General features: G+C 43.6%; 1 protein-coding gene across 1 annotated transcript in view; it reads right to left on the minus strand.

Annotated features, from left to right (window-relative positions):
• Positions 1 to 8,240: 8,240 nt before the first annotated feature.
• Positions 8,241 to 17,002, minus strand: part of PPP2R2C (protein phosphatase 2 regulatory subunit Bgamma) — a gene marked incomplete at both ends in the record, with an annotated part of 131,588 nt that continues 122,826 nt past the window's right edge. Inside the window, 1 exon segment of the mRNA XM_084285814.1 lies at positions 8,241 to 8,532. Coding sequence (XP_084141940.1) covers positions 8,241 to 8,532 — 292 coding nt within the window.

Below are 17,002 nucleotides of genomic sequence, written 5' to 3' on the forward strand. Positions count from 1 at the left end.
GTTGTTACAGAGTTTTTGTTCTAGTTTTGAAAATGGCAGGATTTTTCTGCACTAATAGCAGGTTTGGCATCAGAAAGGGCCTTGCAAATGTTGCAGTTAACCATGGGAGATGGCAGGAGATGTCATGCCAAATTTAAAAGGGCTTGAACCAAGCCCACAGTCCCCCTAACGCCTCAGAAATCAGTGTGCATTGAAACCCTAGCTTAGCTCTGAGTGACCTGTCTTTATCTCAAATAATTTCTTCACTTTAAAGAGTGAGGCATTTCAACAAAGCATCTCTTCTCTAGTTCCCTCTCCTGTCCCTCCCTCCCTATTCAGCGCTGGTGACAGCCAGGATGTTTCCACGACAACAATGTGTTCTGTTGCCTCAGGTGACAAACTATAACTTCAGTAAGTAATCACTGAGAATAGCTTCAAACAATTAATTAGGTAATGGAAATGTTATTTCAATAGGGCTTAGATGCTTTGGCAGTCTGCTTGAACAGATTGAATTCTGATCAGGAACCTGTCCACAAGTAAAGCTGAAACCACCAGCCAAAGGTCAGGATGGATGTCAGTGTCTGAGTACCCTAACAGGCCTCTAGTTTAAAAAAGAACATCAAAAAAATCTATCAAAAATCCAGGTGTGTTCCTTGAGGATGCCACACAAAGGAAATTTAGTTCATTTTGGTGCTAAATTTTGTTCAAAGCACATCCTGTCATGAAGTACATTTAAGGAATTTATTAATCTTTCACAGCCACCAAATCCAGTTAGAGGCCAGAGCCCTGTTTGTGCAGCGTGCCCCCACACCGGCGTGAGAGACAGATGATGATTCCAGCAAATGGTTTAGCAATAAATGGATTTTTCAGTCTTCTCTGGACAGAAGATGCTTTCCTAGAGTTATAAATGGATGATTCATAAATCTCTCCTAATGCTACTTCTAGTAACAGTTCAATTGATCTTTAATCGTTATTTAAAAAGTGGGTCTCCGTGGGAATGTTTCAATCCTGGATCCTGAAGTTTCTCTAGCCCAGGGTAGCTCTTCTGTCTTGCAGCTTAGAGATAAAAATAGTCTTTAAGCACAAATAAATACATTGAGTACACGTGTGTGCCTGATATCACAGTTCTCATACAGAACTGGTACTCTTTGGTAATGGTAGTTGTCCTGGCAGAATTTCTTTTTTGCTTTATATTTTCTTTCATTATTACATTCAGTTTCTCCAAAATAGTGCATCCATAAGGGAAGAGCCAGATGGACGATGGCTGCCACCTTTCCAAGTCCCGTGGAAGTCTGTGGGTTTTGTCCACACCAGGTTTGCAATGCCAGGTGTGCTTCCAAGACTGGTCAGGGACTGTAGTTAGGGATTAAGACCTGTCTTTCTGTGCAGAAAAATCCTAATCTATAGGTGAGGAACTCTGCACCACTCTTACTGTTTTTCTCAAGCAGCTGCTTTTTTGGGGACTAGACTTTTTTTTTTTTTTTTTTTTTTTTTTTCCAAAACATAAAGGTGCCCTCTCTTTGGATTACGCTGGTTTCATCTCGCTGTTGCAGTGTGTCACTGCACAACAGGGATCACAGTTTGGAATAAGGAAATTGGAATGGAATGGGCACTAAAAGCCAGCAATAATTATTTTACAGGAAGCTTTTGAGGCAGAAAATGGTGATTCATCCAAATGAAGTTTTTCAGAGTCCCTACTGCTTTTCCTATAGCTTTGTCAGTTCAGCAATGAAATTCAGGCGTATTGCAGGCGTAGCCAGAAAAATCTGCCAGCAGTGTCATTTGTGGTGTTCACATAAAGCATGCGGAGGCCAGGCTCTGTTTGTAGCCTGGCTCACCTGGTATGGAAGAAGAGAACTGTGGGGAAGATGTCTTTTTCTGAAGACTAATAAATAAGGTATCGCCCCGAAAGGGAAAGTAACAACTGTCATTCCCATGCTTAAGCTGTAAAAACCAGAGAAGAGAGGTTGCATCACATCACCTCATGTGATCACATTATTTCATATTAAGAAAAAAATCTTAACTGGAAGGTTTGTGAGGCATTGGAACAGGCTGCCCAGGGAAGTGGCTGGGTCACCATCCCTGGAGGTGTTCACAAGATGTGTAGATGTGGTGCTCAGACATGGTTTAGAGGTAGACTTAGCAGTGCTGGGTTAGTGTTGGACTTGATGACCTTGGAGGTCTTTCCCAGCCTCTGTGATCTTCCGTAGGCTGATCACAGCCACATGCCTATTTCACCAAGTTTTCATGGTGGGAGTTTTCAATTCCCTCCTGGAAACTGTTCAAAACGTTACTTTGGTTCCTACAAGACCAATGCACAAAACCTCAGGGTTTCTCTGCAAACAGAAGGCCTTTCTCCATTCTTCCTCCTGCAGGAGAGCCAATGACACAGCCATGGGCCATCTCTCCACCTGACTTGCCTATGCTGGGAAGGGAAAAGGCTCAGGGTCACGTTGGCATGTGGGTGTGTGTGCGGTAGCCGCGTCCCTCCTGACGAAGGCTGGAGCGGCCTTGTGCGTGGTGCATGTCCCTGCCTCTGTGGTGTGCGTTCTTTAACTGAAAACTTACACAGCTGAGCTGCTTTCCTAACGCATCACTGGTTGCTAAGATACAACCTCCCTGAGCCTGTAAATCTTCCACTTGAAGCTGTTCTGTGTTGGCAAACAGGCCTTTCCTCTGTGACTGCTCAGGAGATGGGGAGACCACGGTGTTTGGTCCTGGGGTGGGACTCAGCGTGGCTTTTGTGAGGCCCAAGGTTCAACGGGGAATGTGCAAAGCCATGGGATGAGAGGCTAAAAAGGAAGGCAGCGAGGGTAGAAAGGGCAGGGAGGAAGCAAAAGGGATTCATCAGGGACAGACAGCATCTTTCTGTTCCCCTCTTTCAATGGCTGCAGCTGTAGCACGAAATGCCTCCTCTGCCCTCCTGTAATGACAGACAAATCTGGGGACAGTCTGGGTTTGGGACTGGTCAGACTGGGCAGGCTTTCCTTAGGGATAAGCTGTACCAGCAGAGATTTCTTGTGGCTCCTCCAAGTGATGAGGAGACGTCAGACTGAAAGGTAGCCCTGGATTCCTGGAAGCTCAGTAGCAAGGTCGCAGTGACAGCCCAAAATAACCAAACATTTTAAAAAGAAGCGTAGCCGAGCCCTGCTTGTTTGCAAAGTGTGTGGAGGAAGGTGGGATAAAACAGTACAGCTTAGCTTGCGTTCTGCTGTTAAGTAAGCCTTTAGCTGTTTAAGGTTGCAGAGTACTGTAATGCTGTTGACAGAGTGCAATTGCTGCCGCACCGTCTCTCTGGGTTTGCAGAGGCCTGGATCAATAGCTGTGAGAAGTGGAGACTGCAGCCCTTCGTCTCCGGGAGGTGTGAGCAGAGATGTCAGAGGCCAATAATTGAAATAGCAACATTCTCCTCCCTGCCTCTTCCCCGAGCCAACCCAAGGTGTAAGTACGCTTAACGGTGAGCACGCTCCTGTCTTACACAGACCAGAGTGCCAGCATTGCTTGTATCTGAGGGAAACCTCTGCTTCCTTCCATGTCTTCCCACTAACTGAGAAGGAGCTCGGCCCAGTGTAACCCACAAGGATGTTTGGGTGGGTTCAAGCCTTGCCAAGGAAGAATTAAAAAGATGTAGCCTGCCAAGGCTGGAATATTGGCGTAAGTTCTTGACAGGGGGATCCCACTCTGGAGTCAGTGTTTGTGTTATAGGTAGAGAAGGGAAGGATACCACCCCCTCTACCCCCAGTCTGACACCCTAATTCCAGTCTGAATTATTTATCATTTACAATCAACTTCTCCCAGGATTTGTTCCTCCAATTGGAGAAACAACGAGAAAGCCACTGACCCTCAGAAGGAGGCTACAGTATTTTGTTATTCTGGGGTTCTCCCTGCTAAAGACTCTCACTGGGGCACTCTCAGCTGAATATTTTGGTCCTGAATTTGAGGTTAGAGCTGTCGGGCTATCTTGGGTCAGCATGCCCATGCTACTAGTATGACTAGTGCTACCCTGCATCCTTTAGCAGTCACTACAGTAGGTTTTATTCTTTTTAGCAGCCACATTATACAAAGAATATATATAGTCACCATGACAATTAAAATAATTATCTGATGGAATTGTTGGTTTAAGTATCTTGTCCTACTCATTGACTGTCTCCGCTTAGCAAATGGCAAGACAAGTAATTATCTGTACCCTGACGGGCTGATCTGTATTCAGGGGAGCTTTTAGAGCTGAGGGAGCTCAGGAGTTTGCTCTGTCAGGTGCCTTACATGAAATGCTTCGTGTCTCAGGCTTGACTTAGGCTCTCGAAGTGCCTAAAGAGTTGTGCTCACTTTCATGTGAGTAGAAGTTTGATCCGAGTCCAACTTCAGAGAGAAGGAAAAAAAAATTGCTGCTAATAAAAGCTTTCACTCTGAAAGCAAACCTTTCCAGCATGCGTGTCAAGCTGTCATGTACCAAACATCCAGACTGTTTCATGGCTTCACAAAACCAAAGACACATACCCTGTCCCAAGCGTCTTATAAAATTTGGGCCAATTTTTTTGAATCTCTACCCACACTAGTAATGCTGTTGCCTTTTGAGGTTCTGCCACACAGGCAAGATAAGTGAATTCATGCTCTAATTTTAGACTTAATGCAATTTGCTGAGAAGACAGCAAATGGAAAAGGATTACTATTGGGAGTGGGAGCAAATTGATGGTAATAATGTTACTGAAAATTGGACATAGAAGGTGAACAATCCTTATACTTCCCTTCACCAGGGATTGAAAACCACAGCCTTGGCAGGGACCAAAAGACGTAAGGCTGCCTGAGAGCAAGACAACTTGCTGGCTGCACATGGGAGAAGCAGGTGGCTCTGCCAGCATTTCCCCACACCCCCACTCCATGCAGAGTGAGATTGCCGTATGCGGCTACTAAATCTGCTGGTGACAATTTTGAGAGCAGGAGAGTTAGCCATCTGGCTCCTGCTTGTCCTGGGCATTTAGGGATGAAAAAGGAAACTGGAAAGGTAAATAGTGAATTGCTTGATGTGTTGATTTTCAGCCGAGATTTCTCTCTGCAGTGCCTAGACATATTTGCCCATCTAAATGAGTGGGATTGACTGTGTCTTCCCAGAAAGGGGAAAGGGGGGTGGAATTAGCATGTAAGCTCTGGGGGAGTTGTGCAAAGCAATACCCTGCCTAATCTAACAGCTGAGGCAATGTATTCTGGTCCACATCCAGAAAAAGGACTTAACCTTTCAGGGTGTAACTCACACGTGCCGATGCCCAGGAGGCGTCTCCAACCCCGCGGCTCCATGAATAACACGCAGGCAGGGTGAGAGATTCAAAAGAAAAGACCAAGGTCTGGGGTAAACACCACAGTAGCTAGGGGAGGCTCAGGCATCAGTTTGGGCTGGGAAGTGAGTCCTTTCCTATCATTAAGTGTGTGCCAAACCAGCTTGTTGAGGTTCGGCCCCTCTCCCGAGTGGAGGACAAAAAGAGAGGTGGATGCTCTTCTGCTGCCCTCCCCCTGGTTCTTCACCTGGGCCAGTGTCGATCTTACCCTGATCCCTAATTTATCTTACGCGTTTACCCTGACCCCCTAACTGTGGCTCTTACTCCCTTGTAATAGGAGCTAAACAACCTTCTCACGTCTAGCTTAAAAATATGCTGTACCTTGAAGCCATCTCCTTATGCCTTTTTTGTTGTAGTTTTATTGAAAAAGCTGGTATTAACATATTTATATTTTTATTCAACAACAGTTAGCTAATTTGTGCAACACAAAGAATGCAGCCATGAACAACAGCTTTCAAAACAATCAGGTTTACCAACTTTACCATCACTTACTCTACACCACTGAAAGCTCAAACTAAAAAGAGAAAGAAAGTTGGAAACGTTCACAATGACGATGTTAACTTTCCATACATTCAAGAAGACCAGGCAACCGAGCTGTAGTAGCAAAGTCAGAGACGTGAAGGGAATACTGGTCTTTGAAAGATTTCTATTTATTTCCTCTGTAATCACTTCATGGTATTTTGGTTGGGTAGTTCATTAGTTTTATAAAGCTCCAAAGATATATTTACTTCTTTAATTTTAACAAGATCTTTTTGGTACCCAGAGCTGTAACAGAGTAAGGTACTTCAAATTAAGAAAAAGAAAAAAAAAAAAGTTGTATTAAGATCTGCTTTATAACGTTATCTATAGACTCTTACTTGAGAATGTTAAAAGCTAAATATATGTTTTACAGTACTTCTAGCTGTAAATGCCAATATGAGCTCATAGCATTTTTTTTTTTAATTTTATTTTTTTTGAGCTGCAAAGATTAACGAGGAGGCCAAAAGTCAAAGAAATCGTATGACACCCTTGAAGCGGTAGTTTGGCATTAGCAACTTTTCTATACAATTTACCACATTCTTAAACCTTTTTACAAGGAAAAAAAAAAAGCAGTTTTGTTAAATTTCATTAGAATAAATATGTACATATACTGTCCATGCCTGCTAGAGCATACAGTATTTTATAAACAAACATTCCTCATTGCCTTTAAAATTAACCTACACATTTCATACCGTATGTGTTTAGTATGGCTGGAAACTGATGCACATGCGTTTGTGCTTCTACACTCAAAATTTACAGCGTTGATGTAGAAAACTTCAAACATACAGCTTTCACGCGCTGTGTTAAGATGTCCTATAAAAGAGCTGTAGACTTGGTTTTTCTACTTCTTGAAAGCAGATTTTCACCCACCCTTTTCCCCAAACCCAAGTACAAAAGCATGCAGATCTCTTTATCAGTACATTCTCCACTCACCATAGAAATCAGTGCATAATGGCTTAGAGATTTTTTTATTATTATTTTTTTTTTTTTCTGAGGAGTTTTAATATGGGCAGATTAACAGGTCATCTCAGTTGTGCTCTTGTATTCATGATTTTAGAAGAAATCCTTTGGGATATCAGTTTTTCTGCCAGAACTATTAGGGAGGCCAACGATTTTTTTTCCCTGGATGAAGAGGACTTCCTGCCCACTACGCTTTTCCCATATGCTTCCCAAATGAGGTACATCAATTCCTTGTACTTTCATTTGCCATTACATCACTATTCATTTGGAAATAGTGATAGATCTCTCTTAGAGCTAGATCTCACAGAAATGTATTTATGTGGAAGCAGGTTTGGTTTGGAGGTTTTGTGTTTTTCTGTTTTTCCAGAAATACCTTTGTCATCTAGCAGTGGACTTTAAAATTCACTGAGCAATGCTACATCTCACAGTACCTTTATTTTATAGTGACAGAGATTGTGGCATTGTCTGTGTTCCCCAAATGCCGGGATGAAAATAATTATGCTGTAAATAGCTAACAAGGGATTTTCTGAGGTGTATTGAAGTGATGCGACTTTGCTTCCACTAAAGCTGAAATTTGCCTTCAAGGACAGCATTTTTAGCCAAGACTTCCAGAACTCCAACCCCCAGACAATGGTGTGGGTTTATGTATTAACTCTGCTAGGCTGTGTTTAAACAGCTAGTCCCCGTGGAATAGTAATACCAAGGTCTTAAATAGTCCTCCACCTGGTGAGGATGCTAATTATTGTTTTAAACAGAGCAAAGAGATTGATGGAGAATGAACTTCTCAAAATAAGCTGGCTAGCTCTATCAGTCTGTCACTTATTCACTCGGGAAGTTAAAGCACACAGTTGGTAATGTGAATAAATACTGAATAGATGGTGTAGAGAAGGGAATGAGGCAGGTGAGACAGGACAGCCTTCCACCAGCAGGACTTTTGGAGGCCCTTCCACCATGCCATGTGGCCTAAAGGGATGCAGCTATTCGTTCATCCACTCACAAACAGGCTTGGCTTGATTGAAAGACAGAAATGTTACTTAAAAAGAGTAAAATAAAATAAAGCAAAAAGCTCTAACAATGTGGTAAATGCCGTGGACTGCAAAAGCAGGCAGTGCACCAGAACAGCATGGTCCTGTGAACCACTGAGACCCTCAAAAGGAGTGTCAGGAGTTGAGGAGTCCCAGCCCTCCTCAGGAACACTCCCCAAATAAATAAACACCCCTGTTTGGTAAAGGAACCGATACAGACCACAGTGCTGGATTTGCAGTCGTGCCTTTTACTTATACAGTTGCAGTGATGGAAAATAGTTGGCTCGCCACCGATAATGATACAGGCTGAGGGGTGAAAGGATGCAACCTACAAATCCCACCACAGAAGCCACAATTTTTGTGAGGATCACATCCTTCTACAATTCTCAAGAGGCTGGTTTGTAAGTAGAGAGGGATATTGATAAATCTAGTGCATTTCTGAGTTCACTTTATCCTGAAATATGTACAGATTGTTTGTCGCTGCTATAGCAATGATGTTCTCGGTTGGGTGCCACGCCGTGTGCAAGATCTTCTTCGTAAAGTCCAAACTGTCAACACTGATGTCGTCTTTCCTCCGTTTGCCACCGACGCAGACTCTCCGGGGCTTAAGGATGGCTCGTGGTTTGCTGCTCTCTCGGGATGCCTCCAAGGTAACATCCCGCTTGGTGTTTCGGTCAAACATTCGGAAAAAGTTGTTATATGCACCTGTCATGATGACACTGGGGAGAGAGAGGGAAAAAAGACATGATTAAACAGCAGGCTGGGGGAAGTCTACTGACGTGAATGGATGGAGACAGCTGAACATTGACCTTAGAATAAGATGGCTTCTGGTTCCAGAAACAGTACAAAGCGTGGGATTTTCCTGCTTCCAATGTATTCAATTAAATTTCCAGTTACCCCAGAACTGGCTTCCATAAGCATTCACACAAAAAATCATGTCAGGGCCCTGACATCATGAGACTGACTTCACAGGACAGTAAAAGTGACACGTTCACCTAAGTTCTTTTTAATTACCCTCCAGCTCTTTACAAGCTTTAAAGGGTCATAGTTCCAGGCTTTTTTCTTTCTCCAGAGCCTTACCTTTTTTGACAGCTGAGATTACCATGATTCCAGAAACACTCTTAAAGGAAAAAAAAAGAGCTTTGCAGAAGTAAATTTCTTTTCAGAATAAACCCTTTTCCTTTCAAAGCCATAGACCTGTTAGAAAGTGTAGGCACTATTAAAATTTGTATCTAAATACACTTCTTAAAAATAAATATATTGATAAATAGGATTCTTTTATCTTCTGTATAAAGTTTGACTGAAGCATCAAGTCAGGATATATTTCTGAGGCTGGGAGAAAGGGACAAAAGCATACCTCACCCTGTATAAAAATTACCCCATTAATCAGCTTGTAGCTTGAAATAATGAATTTCCAGTTGCTTCATTCCCCATTCCCCAGGGGGGCATATTTTGTCACTGACTTTAATGAATTCAGGATTTCATCCATGGCCCTCAGGTTATTGGATTAGCATAATCATGGATCTTAGAGCCTTGTTCAAGAGCTCATCCTCTGCAAACTTTTTCCCTATCTGAGTCTAGGGCCACACTCCTCTCATCTTTCCCATCCCAGCCCCAAATACAGTGAATTTAGTGAATTTCTGTGCTCCCATTTCAGAAGAGGAACCCACCCTGAACTGTCAGGTCTCTATGGAAGAAGCTTTCTATTTTAAGAAAGACTTGGGCAACCAGTAAATATTTGCCTTTCTGGTACACAATAGAGCGTATGTCACGTGCCTTGCATTTAATAAACTCATCTCCATCGCAGCTGACAGCCGCATTGCTGGAGCGTTTGGCTGTGGTATCCCACCTGGGGGGAGCTGCACAGAGCTGCGGGCTGGCCCTGAGGCAGCTGCATATGAACGATGGGAGAAGTCAGAGTCATAAACCGTGTGCTCTCTGCTGGTCATGCTAGCTGGTGAGAGATGGTGCCCCTGCATTCAGAAGCTGTCTAACACTACATGCACAGACCCAGCCAGCATTGCCTTGATCACACCTGGGGCCATCAGTAGCTGCTGTAATACCAATGAGAGATATACCCCAAACCCACCAACGAAGCTGTGGAGCTAACTGCGGTTGCACTGCCGCTACTGAACGGCAGCTGCTCTGCTCCTTCGGGGACTCCTTAGGGTGACTGGCTCAGGGGAGCTGGATGTGCACAGAGTCACCAGCAGGACTGGCAGCTCCCCCCTGCCCTGGTGTTAGTTGGTGGCACACAGCCTTCCGCTTGCTCAAGGGCTTCTTCTCCTGCTCTGCTGCCAAGCCAAGTGTGGCTGGGAGAGGCAGGGCCCATAGGTGGTTACAGCCAGCCCAGGCTCACTGCAGCAGGGCTGTCTGCAGAGATTTTTTTCCCTCAGCTTCCCCACTTGCAAAGGCCTGGCATACTTCTGCTCGTTAAGCCCACACAAACAACCTCGCATGCTTTTTTTTTTTTTTTTTTAAAAAAAAAAAAGTTGGTATGACAGCTTGATAAAACGAACCCCAGAAGATGCAGAAAGCCTATTGATCAAGATTAGTGCCCAGTTCAGAAATTGAATCAACAGCAGTAAATCTAATGCTTCACTCCTTCCAAATCACTGTGTCTTGTCATTAGGGCTCCTGCTACAACAGTTGATCACAACACGAAGCAGCAGAGGTGACTCTATACCTCAGCACCAACACACACAATTAGCAATGCTGACAGTACTGTGGTATGGTTGGTTGGTTTGTTCTTTTCTTTCCCCCCCCCTTCAGGCAAAATTTTGAAACAGGCTCCTAGAGCAGGGCACCACATGCCATGGGCTGCAGAGCTGTGCTGGCTGGGACCCGGCTGCCCCCGGGAATAAGGAGCCTGCACCAGATGCAGGCAGGCGCCATTGGGGAGCAGTTTTCATGCAGGCAATGTACCAATGCACCAACTGCACAAAGAAGTGCCTGTCAAAAAATCTTTTTTTAGGTTTTGCTTGCAGTAAAGCTGCTTTTACAGTCCATTTGCTTTTTAATTTCTTCAACTCACATATTTTTAAAAGTCTGTTTCCTTCGGTTGGATTTATTGCAGGGCTTTTTTTAACATATGTAGATGACTACTTTTCATGCTGGCCCTGTTTTTCTGTAGTTTAATGGCTCAGTAAAAAATAGCATTATGTAAATGAGAAAGTGCCCGTTTGTGTTCGAGATCACAAACCCAGATGGATTATAACCTCACCTGCCGCTTAAAATAACAATAAATGAGAGCAAGAACTAGCTGTAACCCTGCAATTTATTCCTGTTCAGGAAAATATAACATGCAATAATGGAATGTATGTGATAAGGAGGATTATAAATATATATATGTACAAGAATTAAAATGGTAGCTGAGTCTAGGAAGTGCCTACCCTGTATTTCTAGACTGTGTGCTGGGCACAGCAGTGCTACAAGTGCCTGTACCCCATGCTGGTTCAAGAAACCAAAGCCCTCTCCACCCAAAGCTCCCCACACAAACTCATGGGTGTGTAAGGCAGCAGCCCCAAAAAGTTCTGCCTCAACTCCTTGAATTTTGCTCCAAAGCATGGGCAGAGTCCCACCTCACCTGGGCAGGGGTGTTTGGGGCTCAAAACACACAGCAGTGGCCCCTGAGGAGCAGTGGACTGATGGCTCAGGCAGGAGTAAATTTGCACTCCATGCAAACCACCACAGCCACAGGCAGAAAGATATAAAAAAAAAAAAAAAAGAGCCACATGCACACACACACACACGACAACATTAGCTGTGAGTAATTCTTACAGCCTGCACTGACACTCTGGCATTTTTCCTTACCAAGGAGGCAATCTGAGGTATCTCACTGCCATGCTTAAGTCCCACAGCCCTGGGTCACTGGTGCCCAAAGCCTTACCCGTTATTTTTTCCTTTAAAAGCAGACCAAATGTATTCTTCTTACAGGAGGTAAAGGAGGAAGGAAAAAAATCCAGTGGAATCCAATCCTACTTTCATTATATTGACTTTTCTGCTCACTCCCTCCCTAGTTGCCTTTTTGTTCTCTCTTTCTATTTCTCCCCTTCTAATCACAAAATTGCAGTCTTTACACACTTTGCAGTTAGGTTTTCTTTCCCCATCTTTTCTTTTCCACATCCTCTTATTCCCCTCTCTTCCATTTCCCTTTATCCTGCTTCTCCCTGCCAGTGATGTGTCCTCCCCAGCTTTGCTCTCAGCTTCCAGTTCCCTCCTGTCTCTTTTGCTTGTTTTTGTCTTTTCCCTTTGTTTGTTCCTTTTTCCTTCCTCTTTGCTCTTCATGTTACTCCTGGGGGTCTCACTGCTCACTCATCCCTTGCCATCTCCCACTGTCTCCAGCTTACCCTCACAGACAGCTTGCTCAGCTCTCAGGGGCTTTGGGCTGCTACCCGTGCCTTCTCCTTTGGGCTGCAGGCTGAACAAAGCAGCAGATGGGCAGATTTCCTCTCTCAGCAGGTACAAATGAGTGGTTCCTGTGCCCTTGAATCTGGCAGAAGATTGGTAGCAGTGGCCCCAGAAGTGTCAGGGTGCTAGGAGATCAGCAGAGCCTGTCTGGCCATACAAAGCCTACCAGCTCACCAGGGGGTGCAGGGAGGGAGATGCCCAACTGCTCATCTGTTCCACATGAATTCTTGCCATGGGCTGTAAAAGACACTTTTGTGTGCAACATGTGTGTAATCTGCTTTTGAGCTGGTGTCCTGGTTTCTCTGTCCTAACTGAAAGCAGGACAGCTGGGCACTCAGAGCACAGGGCCTGAGGACCTTAGCACAAAATCCCAGGAACTGGAGCCCATTGCAGCAGGAGGGACTGCTTCAAATCAGCACAACACTAACTGCTGCCTCTTAAACCAGTGCCCACTGGGCAGCGGTTTCTTCACCCATACCCTGCTGATCCAGTAGCCAGTAATATTTCAGGTAAACTCTATTGTTTAAAAAAATAGTAATAACCAAATCCCCATCTGTACAATTTTCTGGAGCAAAGGACTTGAGACTAAAAGTTCCTCCCACTTGCAGTGCAAGAAGAATACACAGACCTAAACGGGCAGACATTTACCTACAGAGAACTATTTTATTTTGCGTGACACCAGTAGTTGTTCCTCTAGGGTTTCATTTAGGGCCAGAGTTTTAGGGTCTACAGCAGCACCGTAGCAACTACTGATGTCTTCAGCATCTTTAAGCACCTTGATATCATAAAACATCTGCCTTTCAATATTTTGGTGCATAGCTTTCCTTTCTTAAACATCCTGCTTCTATTGGAAGGTCAACACATTTCCTATTCCACCAACCTCAAGAGTATCTGAATAGGCCTTCAACACTTACACTAAACTGCAGTGCAATTTTCTTCCACAATATTGATTAGGCTTTGAAATTTCATTGGGTGTAACAGTCACTGAGGACAGGGGTACCTCTGTCTCCAGACCTTGCAGTAAGTCTCTGCACAGGAGCACAGGAAGGGGACGTTTCTCTGACCTGAAACCCCCTCTCCAGTTACCCTTTGAGCCCTACATTTGCAAGAACTCAATACCACACCTGCAAGCGCAGAATAGCACATCTGCAGTCTTCTGAGACTACCACGCAAAGCCCGAAAGACCTTTTTGTGGCAATCATTCGATCTTATGAGAAGAAAGGATTTGTCCCAGGAAAACTCTTCAAAATATTCTTCATGGGAATAAATAATGAGATTTATTACAATGAAGGGAAAGGAAGGAGCACTGCTGCAAACAAGTTTCCTTTCACCACTAGACTAGTCATTATGGGGTGGGTCTGTAGGGACCCTGGGCAGTTTTACTGTATCCTGCATTGAGTGGAGCAACTGACCTCACATCCTAAAGGAGCTTCTTTAAACTCACTGGGGATATGTGATGGAAAAGCTTGAGAGTCAGAACTGCAACACCCTGAGACAGTTGGCTGGGATAACACTGGAAATAAGAACAGGGATTCCAGAGTCCTTCCAAGCTAATATTTGATGTGCTGAGCCTTGATAGCGAAATGATATCTTCTAGCTCCCCAGCACGGAGCGTGCTGCCAGACGGGAATAAATGGTTAACGTTTGGTGCACTGGGACCTGCCAATCCCGCCTGATTGGAGTGAAGGCTGACGGGTTTTCACTGGGATGACTGACAGTTCAGTAGGAAAGGGCTGACTGAACAGCTGTACGTGACTTCATTCATCTGCTTACAGCATATCACTTATCACAATGGCATTCAGAAGCCTCCCTGGAAGGTTCCCATACACCCATTCATTTGAAATCTTAAAAAAAAAAAAAAAAAAAAAAAAAAAAAAAAAAAAGATAGTAATTAAGGTATTCATTTACTACCATGTAGAATATACTACACTTTTCTTTTACTTGGTTCTTCTGTAACATGCCAACAGCTCTGTAAGTGCTAAGTTTTGAGGTAAAACTGAAATACAGAAGGGGTATGGTTGGCACCGAGAAGGGTTTTGTGGGTCCTTATTGAAAAACTTGACTTTGGAAGTGAATGGAAGGACTAAATGCAATTGGTGTACAAAGCCGAGCTCACGCATTCTCCATAGTCACATAAAGATGTATACATAACAAAGATGACATAATTTTAGTGTAATGTACTCCACCATAGATAATATGTGCTCATCTGCCTGAATTACTGTAAGACCCCTGCTTGACTCCCTCCCTGACCACAGTTCCTGCCCAAGTACCTAGTGATTAATGTGCCCTTCAGCAAATGAGATAGGGTCTGTCTGATCGTATTAGTTCCTGTTCATTGGAGTAACTGAGCATCAATCACGTTCTAATCAGAGCCCACATACATTGATTTTTTTTTGTAAATGGCCTCACCATCGGGTTCTATCATAGCCTAGATTAACTCCTTAATAATGACAACATTAATAAGAAGTATTTTCTGCTAAATAATAAACACGCTTTCATTTTTAACCGAACAATCCTGTCACTTTAATTTGTCATTGTAACTTTAAAGTCTGCAAAAGATAAAAATACCAAGTTTAGAAATGCAATTACTAGTGTTATGTATATGAATTACTGTTATAAATGTTATAGTACAGCATCTCTTATGAGTACTGTTGTTAATGGTTATTGCTTACCTTTCGCAGTAGGTCTTTTTTAAAAATACATACCGGAAGGACCACATGAAGTGACTTTACTATTAAAATGAACTGTTCTTTAAGGGTTACTGGTACCCAAATATAATTTAAATCACAATCCACCAAAACCAAAATAATCTTGCAGTGTGTAGCAAAACAATAAAATACTTGTCAAGCACAGAAGCAAGAAGCTCAGAACAGTGAACACGAATTTCCTCACCTCAAGAGATGAACATCAGTGCTGATATATTTGACTCTTACAAAGAAAACTAAATTAAAGTGAGCCCTTATCCTTTGTCAAATGTTGCCAGCTACTCCACTCAACAGTTTCTTACAATCAAGAGCAGTGTGTTGTGCTTAGTGACAGATCTGGTAATTGTGCAAGACTAACAACCCCCCGACGCTTGGGCAGTACAACAAATTAAGCTCTCACGGTGTAAGGCTCCCACTTAATAATTACTCACTATGTCGATCTTTCTGATCTGTCAAGTAGGAACTAAAATATTACACTCATTTTAAATCCTGATACTGAATAAATTTTCTATTATTACCAACTATCTGGATAGTGGTCTCACTTGTCAGTGTGGATGGCAGTACTTCATTCAACTACAAGAGAAAGACCCTAAGCCTGTGAACATGTAGCTGCCCATCCTGCACGACACATTGGGAATTCCCACTAAGGAAAAACAAAACGGTCTGAAAGGACATGAAATCCTCTGAGAGTTGAAGTTTCAAAATATCTGAACGATTTGATTCCGTGGTTCTTTAGTGCCAGGTTTAGGCAGGGATCAGCCTCACATGTATTTTCAAGAAAGGCTTTTATTTTGGTATTTCCAGTAGGAGCAAACTACCAAGTTGGCCCCATGTAGGCCCAAGCAGTAATCACCCCTGTGCTATTACCATTAGCATTTAGCTCAGCCAGATCCTCTTCCTCCCTACATATACCTCCTTGATGTATGTAACAGAAGCAAGTATAATCTTGGCTCCTCTTTTGCCAGGCTGATCCAAAACAAATTCTTCCCCTCCTCTCTTCAGAGCAGCTGTCCATTTGCCTGATTAGCTCATCTATCTTGAATATGAGGGAAAACAAATGTGCAACTGTAGTCCAAAGGTCCTTCAGTAAGATCCCAACACAACATCAGCACTGCTCCCCTCTCTGTTGGATATCCCAGTCTTGCCCACCCAAGGATCACATTTGCCTTTGTCACAGCTGCCCCACACCCTGTCTCACAGTCCTTGCGCAGCCTGGGGGGGCAGACCTGTTTCACATGCAATGAGATGGACTGTTTTTCCCAAATGCGAGGCTAAGTGAGTTGAAGGCATAGTTCCAGGCTCTCTGTGAGTGCCAAACTGATCAGCTGCACTTGCTGCTTGGCTTCAAACTCTGCAGAGACTGGAGTCACTGTGTGCCATTCAAATTGGCTCATGTGCTCTCTTTCACATGCATCCTGTAGTCAGCTAATCCTTTCCACAGCCACCTAGTGTATGAATGCCCCTGTGAGTTGTTTCCAACTGATAAGATGAAGGTTTGTGGTTTTTGTCAACTAAAATCCTCACCTTGCATCATACTCTTGGATTTCATCCATTTTTATTGTCTTGGTCCTCTAGGCTGCTCAGTTCTTCCCATGCAATATTCCTGTTCCCCAAAGTACCACCTCTATTTGCTAGGATTAGGGTACTGGCAAATTTAATCCCCTCTCTCACTCGTTGTGCTAGTATCTCTCATGAAAATATCCAACAAGATACCATGTCTTGGATATCTTGGGTAAATATAAGGAAAGGGGCTGCTCTGACAGGGGGTAGGCATTGGAAGAATCAGGGGGAAGGTGTCAGAGCATCAGTGAGTGCCTGTGACTGCCTGTCCCCTCTCCCCATTTCTAGTAAATGAACTGTGTGTCTGAAGTAGCTCCTGTGTAAACACAGGATCACACAAGCCTCCTTAGTGCATTGGTGGGGCAGTGTAAATTAAATTAGCAGCATTCATTTTAATTAATTCTTGCAGCCTACTTACAGTTTTGGTGAAAAAAGGACTGAATTTGAAGTTTTTTTCCCCTAAGGCATGAGAACCAAGATCAACAAGAAGGTTGGAGACCCAGCTGCACCAATA

The sequence above is a fragment of the Netta rufina genome (genome assembly GCF_964035555.1).
Source record: "Netta rufina genome assembly, chromosome: 4".
Lineage (NCBI taxonomy): Eukaryota > Metazoa > Chordata > Aves > Anseriformes > Anatidae > Netta > Netta rufina.